We start from the raw sequence: 7,981 nt of genomic DNA on the forward strand, positions 1-7,981 counted from the left end.
AAAGCTAATGTTTGAAAAAAACACTTCAAAAGAAGACAAAAATGATTAAAATAGACATAACCATTTGTTTAAACCATGACTTTCTCAAGAAAAACCAGGCTAATGTAAACTGGCCTATACGTAGTCCAAGCAGCTGTTCTGTGTAGCTGTTCCACAAAACCCCCACCGTTGGAGGGAGGGGACAAAATTAAGACAAAACAGGTCATTCTCAAATGAAGGATCCAAACTAAAGGCTGGATTATAAAACAAATGCACATATACTGGTGAGACTTGCCCCAACCTGTCAGAAGAAAACTTGACCTACTTCCTTCAACTGTGTTTTAGCCATGTGTGCCATGTTTAATGTGTTTGGGTTTGTCCACACCTTCAGCAAACCCAGAGCCAGCACTGGCTGTGTTTAAATCAAATTGCTCAATTTCCTACTGTAGGCAATGGATTTCTTAGGGGTTTTATAGAATTTCTTTATGGGATGCTAAAATGCTACGGAGGTAAATGAGATCTATATATGTCATGGGAACTGCTAAGGAGATATTTTCTGTCTGGGCAGTGGGAAACATTTTAATCGCCTGTATTACAGTCATGCTATATCTAAGAAAAAAGCACTTTGTAAAGAGGAAGATGTCACATGCCCAAGCACTAGTCATACACCATTAAATCTATCTTTAAAATCTCATTATATTTTCATAAAATGTTTTCTGTTTACTTGATTCATCTGAGGTTTTGTAAGTTGTATTATCTCCATGGAACCCAGCTGAACTGAGTGAGTCAGTTGTGGCAATGTGGTAGTGAAATGACTCAAAGGGGTCCTAAGTCAACTTTACAGTCCTCTAAAATCAGAAGTAAAAGCTGGAAACAGAGAACAAAGTACCAAACAAATCAGTGAAGGCGTAGAGAGCAGAAAAAAAGGGAGTTCATGCTAACCTGCTCCACTGAGGAGAGCAGATTAATTTGTTTCTGGATCCAAACACAGACAATACCTGCTATAACCCAGCCTGGACAGGATGGACACAAACATTCAAGTCCTCAGTCTCATGCTGCTCATCAAGTTTTGGTCTTGTTTGTGAGTTTTTGTCAGGTCCCATTAAAGGGGAACTGATGTCTCCCAAATGAGGCTCCCCTATCATGGGTGTAGGACAACATTTACTCTGGACACCAGTTGGCAGATTGTGTGTGGACTTCTGACCTACACATTTATCAAAACCAGGAGACAGGGAAGTGCAAACATAGTGCAAGTAACTGTGTTCAAGGTGCTTGTGGCAGGACAAGTGATGGCATCCTTCACAACTTCAGTGATTTACAGCTGATGATCAGTTCTCTCCACTGCAGAAACCTCAGCAGACTCTCTAGTCTGTGTTGACCAGTGACCATAGATGCCTAAGATGTGATTGCATTGCCAGTTTGGCCTCCATCCCTGGCAGCCTTCCTTAGCAGGAGCTAGGTTATTAACTTGCTAGAGAGGTTTTAAAGTGGTTTTGAGAATTCAAACCCAAGCACAATGGGAATGAGAAGGAAGTTAAATTTTCATTCACTTCAGTTTCCAAATATGCTCATTTCTTGAGTTTTAATCTTAGTAACAAAGGAATCAAAACTGAGATGTCAGTGCTTGCCTTAAAATTATTTCATTGGACCTCTCTGCTCATGTTTCCAGGACATTTAATGGTACTTAGACCTTCTCTATCATGACACTTCAGCTATACTGCAGGGCATTACTTTTTATCGTGAAAAGGATTTGCTTAATGGAAACATGATTCCTCTGTTAATGCAGGTGTTAAATAATCCTTCAGGCACAAAGGCATGCAAAAGATGCTATGATACAGTAGTGATACATGCAAAAGATACTATGATCTAGTAGTGTCCTCTAACCACTTGGATGCAAAACCAAGCCTGGCTGGCTTCTCCACTTTCCCATCTTTGGTGGCACATGATGATTAAAAGGCACATCTTAGTTCCTCAGCTATGAAAACTATGGAAAAGTATGGCATTTTAATGTATTGGAAAATGGCAACTGAAAGAGATTTGCATTGTCCAAGCAGTGGAGCACAGTGAAAGCACAAAGCTTATATCTGCAGGCAGGTACTATTTTCTCATTACATCTTTCCACAACACTTAGGAGAATGAGCTCCACTCCTCTGGGTATCTGGGAAATCCCACAGTGTAAATAATGCTAACCGGCTATGGGCGCAAGGAAATGAGAAACATTTTCCCCATCCACAGAGTCTGCTGTAGCTCAGTGTAATCTGCTTCTCAGAGAGACTGTGGCTATTTTTAAGGCAAAAGGGTGTTTTTCTTGGTCTTGTGCTCCAGCTAAAAACAGTGTAATGGAAACCTGATAGACTACGCACTCAGTTACTGGACACCCACTGCAAAGCTCACAGCAAGTTCAACCTTTTTATAGAATACCAAGGGAAATGTTTTCTAACATTTGCATTTATTTACTGTTGTATTTATTTACTGCTGGATCAAGAAAAGAATTGTATTGTATTATTAATTAGTCCCCTAGATTCTCATTTCATTTCCCACAGAATGAAAATGACAAAATTTTAAAGTTTACTTTATATTTAAAATAATTTATAAAGATGAACCTGCAGTTTGAGGATACCCATGTCAGTTCATCATGTCTGTGCAATACTTGAATGGTCAAGTGCTAAAAGAGTATTATATATATGCTTACATACTTACATACATACACAGACACACATAACCAAAGAGATAACTGACTATAACTCACTAATTTCAGTATACTAAGGACATCTATAGTGACAAATTCTTCTTGCAGATGCATTGGTAGATTGGTATTTATGTCACTGGCTAACTGAGTTTATATATAAAAATATATATATAAACTATAACATATCTTTCTCTGGGTTAAGTGAACATGTATGAATACCTGACTTGCATTATTTCATTTTTACATGCATTTTTGAGACTAAAAAGAGTCTTCTCAGAATGAGAAGTGATCTCATTTGACTTTAGAATTGACCCCAAATAGGAAATGGAGTACTTGTGGCCTGATACTTAATGCAGTGTGTCTCATTTTCCAGGTGCATACATCTGGTCCTTAATGGCCATTTTATCAGGACTGCATCATTTCATCTCAGTCCTTTCACCACAAATATTTGATTGTAATAAGATCTGACTGTGGGATGTGCCATCTGTAGTACTGAATGTATAGAACGGCTTGGGTTTATTATTTCTATCTGTTTCCATGTGCTGTTAGGGGTGACAATTTTTTCATAGCAAAACATTGCTGGCAAGATATTGTGCAATGAGATTTGCATGACCAAATATCCTGTGAGTAGTGCAGTGGTTAGGGTAGGAAACAGAGCGTCAGGATAGCCTGGCTCTGTTCCCACTTCACATACTGACTCATTTCATGACCCCGGGGCAAATCGCTTAGGCTGGAATTTACAAGGGGGTTGAGATGCACTGCTCCCAGGGAAAGCCAAGCAGAGCTGGGTGCCTGACTCCTTTGTCATTTAGAAAACCTCATGTCTCAGCTGTTTGGCATCTCAGTTCGCCCACATTAATAAAGGGACAAGGTTTACAAATATATTTGGGTCCTCTGGAAGAAATTTTTTATTAAGGAAATCATAATCATGGCATAAATATGTAGTCCTTACCAACATATCCTATTTGGTAGGTAAAAGAAGATAAACAAGTTATTTCCTCTGGTCCTTGAGAAGAGCAACATAGTTTGTTTCTTTTTTATTAAGACGATGAGTTTAAAAGACCTACAGATCATCAAACCCATGTTTCCAAATGTATTTTGCCTACAAACCAGCAACTAAAGGGCCTTCATAATAGCAGAGTAGCAGCTCTTGGTCCTCTGGCAGCTTGTCCATGCAGGAGCAAGGAGGCATGACTTCTTCTGTACTCTGTCATTAGACTCAGTCTAGGATCCAAAACTATTCTTCACCACCTTACGACTAAAAACTTACCCAGGCCCTCACATCCTCCATTCTCCTCCCTAGAACCCATAAGAACACCTAAGGATACTCTTGCTGTTCACCTTGTCAGACATATTAGTCTGCATCTTTCCATCACCTCCCACTTTTCATTCTCTTCTCTTATTGCCCTTCCCTGCTTTTTATGTCCTATGAGGAGATTCAGGTGGTGGCACTGGTAGGACTTTTACAGCAGCTGCTAAGGCAATAAGGTATTGCTGATCTCCTTCTGGATACACAACAATCAGAGTGTGAATGCACTCATACCAGACTGCACATTAGAAAAATTGTATCAACCTACACTGCTGGAAGGTGTCTGCAGACCTTGCTCCAAAGCAGCTTGCACATCACCAGGAAACCATGATGTGAGGAGGCCCCAGGCAAGCCACTGGGTTTGAATGGGAATATTTCTACATAAGTGTTTTCCCTCTTAGGAAGCAAACAAAATGTAATAATATGGGACATTTTTACCCACAGGGTAAATTTCAATCAATGCTTTTATTTGGAAATAGGGAAGAAGAAAAGAGATGTCTTCAAAGAAACATAAAACGCTGTGGTTTAAAATTTCTGTTCAAAGAGAAGTCCAGGGTTTGAGATAGTATCGGTGGTTTTTTTTTTTAATATTGAGAATACTTCTAAATTTCTGTTGAAAAATGTGAAAATGCTATCAAGAATGGCCATTCTCTAATTGGAAACTGCAATGAACCCTTTACATAGTTGGTCAGCTTCAATTGAAAATGTATGATGTATTCAATTTGGCACTGAGCTTGTTTAACTTCAGGACATAATTTTGGAAAAAGAACAAAACTTATGGAGGGCACAAGTCTTCTGTGAAGGCAATGAGTTACTCCAGTTTACACCAACAAAGGGTTAAACAGACAAGCTGTGAGCTTGCCTACCTATGGCATCTGGTGCATGTTTAGGTAGGGAAGATGTCTCTTCTAGTCTCAAGCTGTGATTCTGGAAAGAGACAGGTCTATTTTAAGTCTTCTGCCATAGCTGACAGCCTGTGCTGATGTATGGGTAGCATGGTGGGCCTAAGAGGGCACTGGACACCATGTTTATGGCCATAGCCAATTGGTCCCCTATTCTGGAGTCTTGCCTGACTCAGGAGCAAGTTAAAAAGGTGTTGAATCCTGCTCACCAGTGGCTGGGAGATTGAGTGCTTGTGCATACATGGCATTGTTCAGCCTTCAGAGAGATGCAAAGAGAAAGGAAAGGAAAACATCAAGGTGAACAGCAAAAAAAAAAAAAAAAAAAAAAAAAGGAAGCAAGGAAGTTTGGCTCAGTACTGAAAGCCCTTCACATGAAGCCAGCCAGGAGTGCAGAAAGGGAGAGATAATGAGGTGCAGGAGGTGGAATTTGGCACTGAAACAACTTTTAGCTCACACAGAGTGAATTTCCTTTTATCACTAGTAGCCTGGGTCATGAAGACTCAGAGGAAACTATCCCATTCCAAATGTTTGATACTAAATGTATTTGGCTGTCTGCTACTTCCACATGTGAGTGAAGCCAGTTTACATGTTTGTCTAATAACACGATTTGGCCCTGCTCTTCGCTCTCACGCTGAAACCCAGAGTACAACCCAGGCACACCTTTTTGTCACCCCAGCTGCTGGCCTACACACTGCTGAACAGTCTTCTGGCACATGCTGCAGTAGCTTAGAGGCGGCTGTCATTTGTACCAACACATGGTATTTCCAAGGGGCTGCTACTGCACTGGGATCATGGAGATACCAAACTGCTTTCATAACTCGCCCTTATTATGACATTTGCACTGAGATGGCAGCAAGAAACATCACTTTACCTCCTGACACCACTCAGGGAACTCCTCTACTCAGTCTCCCACTGGCAGCTAAGTCTGTTTTAGTGTAAGCTTAGAGAAACAGAGCCATACAAATTCACTTTACATCAAAGATGATCTGGTCTCATCTCAAAGGTTATTTTTTATAATCTCTGCTTTCTATGGTTACCCTGCCCATCAGCATTACTAGGCTCATGAACTCATGGCCAAAACAAAGCCGAAGCTCACTCTCAACCCCTCGTTCGCATGCTGCTTGTATCGCAGCCCATCCAACAGCTCACTCCTTTGACTTTGAAGAAGACTCAGATCAAGTACTATGAGGGAGGCAACTGGGACGATAAATTATTAGCACTGCAGCTGTGATGCAAAGAAGCTGAGAAAACAGTTGTGAGTACAAAGAAAGAAGGGGGTGACTGTGTGTATTCTGCAGATAAGATTAATCCAGAATGCTACAAATTCTACAAATCTCTTGATACAGTGAACTCATCTCCTCTGGCAAAGATATGATGGAAAGGGAAGCATTCTTTCTACTGGAACATACATATATATATTTAATAAACATATGTATAAGTTTGCTGCTACTATATTTGCTTGCTTGCAAATCACAGCAGGCTTCTCGAGAAATTATTTTTGGTGTCTAGAAGTAAAAAAAAAATAAATTAAAAAGAGTTATCATGATTTATGTCTTTGGAGAACAGCATTAAGACGGCATTTTTCTGACAAGGATAACAAGCAGCAAATTAAGAAATGGGGAAGCCTTACATTCAAGACTTAGCAAAACATGCAGTGTGCACGGGGAATTTGTAATGCTGTTGACAACTATCAAAAATTCTTTTCCCCCAAAATTTTATTTTGTATTTTATAGGCTTCTGAGTTTGTGTATTTGTTTAAACCTTTTGTGTTTATTATAGCAAAGAGATGGGTTTGGCTGCTTTTTAATACTGCTAATGTGGTTACAAGAACAGTAGCTCAGCAGAGCTTGTTCTCTCCATACACCCTTCTCTGTGTGTTAGCGTGCAATTATACTAATTCTTTTTATACAGGGACAATCCTTATGTCTCCCAGAGCAGTTGTGGATGTTCCTCTCTGGAAGTGTTCAAAGCCGGGCTGGATGGAGCTCTGAGCAACCTGGTCTAGTGGAAGGTGACCCTGCCCATGGCAGTGGAATTGGAACCAGATGTTCTTTAAGGCTCCTACCCAAAGCATCCCGTGACTCCGAGATTCCGTGTCACAACCATGCCCAACCATTCCCGGTCTGTGCCCACACAAACACGCGGAATGTAATGTGGGCACGTACATCCGTATACTCCCACTCTCCGGCGCAGACGTTTCCTACCAAGCCGTTCCCGCCTCACTGCCTTAAACAAAACCTGGAACGAAGCGGGCAGGACGCAGGGCAGGCTGCAGCCTGCGGCGGCGGGTGAATTTCAAACGCGGTTCGCGCAGGCCGCACCCGACCCGTGCGCGCCGGGCAGCACCGGCCGCCAGGGGGCCTCGGGCCGTGCGGCGGCGCGCGGAGCGGCCGGCCCTGCCGGGCAGGCGCGGTGCCGGGCAGCGCCCTCAGCGCCCCGAGCTCCCTTCGAGCCCTCCGCTCCCTCCGAGCCCTCCGCGCCCTCCGAGACCCCAGCGCCCTCCGAGCCCTCCGCTCCCTCCGAGCCCCCCGAGCCCTCCGAGCCCCCAGCGCCCCCAGCTCCCCCCAAGCGCCCTCCGCGCCCCCAGCGCCGCCTGTCCGCCGCCGCCGGCGCCGCGCCCGCACCCCGCGCCTCGTTCCCCAAGTGATCCTGGCTGCCGCTCCGGGAACTCGGCACCCAGCCGCGGGGTTGCGGTGCGGGGTCCTGGGGAGGCTCCCGAGACACAACCAAGAGCCCGAGGCGGCGCGCTGACCTCCCGAGCCGAGTTCCCCGGCACCCCATCCCCACCCCCGACGGCAAGTTCTGGTTACCAATCGGTCACACTGAAAGACGGTGTTTCTCCCACCGTTTCAACACTCCTAGTGTTTCAAATAAAGCACCAGCTACCTGCTCCCCCAAAAAAGTATTTTTATTGAATCCTATTCCACATAAGTATGAAGACACTGGCAGCACTGTACAAAGAAGTTCCTATGTATCAGCCCGCCAAGTAGTCTAAACAGTTACACTAGAAGTTTTCCAGCCTTGCCCAGTCAGTGACCACAGACCTATTTGGAAAGCCATCATTAGCAGGGGCAGCAGTGTAATCCTGCCTCCCTGCTCTGC

The 7,981-nt window shown here is 43.4% G+C and overlaps 1 protein-coding gene across 1 annotated transcript; it reads left to right on the top strand.

Moving 5' to 3' along the window:
* The first annotated feature begins 5,993 nt into the window (after positions 1-5,993).
* Positions 5,994-7,526, top strand: LOC134043774 (nematocyst expressed protein 3-like). The gene is made up of 2 exons (XM_062492505.1): positions 5,994-6,058; positions 7,073-7,526. Exons 1-2 carry the CDS (start codon positions 5,994-5,996, stop codon positions 7,524-7,526), a joined length of 519 nt encoding a protein of 172 aa, XP_062348489.1.
* Positions 7,527-7,981: the final 455 nt, after the last annotated feature.

This window comes from Cinclus cinclus, chromosome 4 (genome assembly GCF_963662255.1).
Source record: "Cinclus cinclus chromosome 4, bCinCin1.1, whole genome shotgun sequence".
In the NCBI taxonomy this organism is placed as follows: domain Eukaryota; kingdom Metazoa; phylum Chordata; class Aves; order Passeriformes; family Cinclidae; genus Cinclus; species Cinclus cinclus.

Bases quoted from the DNA above. Each gene is read 5' to 3' on its own strand.
- LOC134043774 (XM_062492505.1), top strand. From the start codon at position 5,994: ATGCTGCTTGTATCGCAGCCCATCCAACAGCTCACTCCTTTGACTTTG. The intron at 6,059-7,072 runs GTACTATGAGGG...TCTCCGGCGCAG, and splicing joins TTGAAGAAGACTCAGATCAA to ACGTTTCCTACCAAGCCGTT.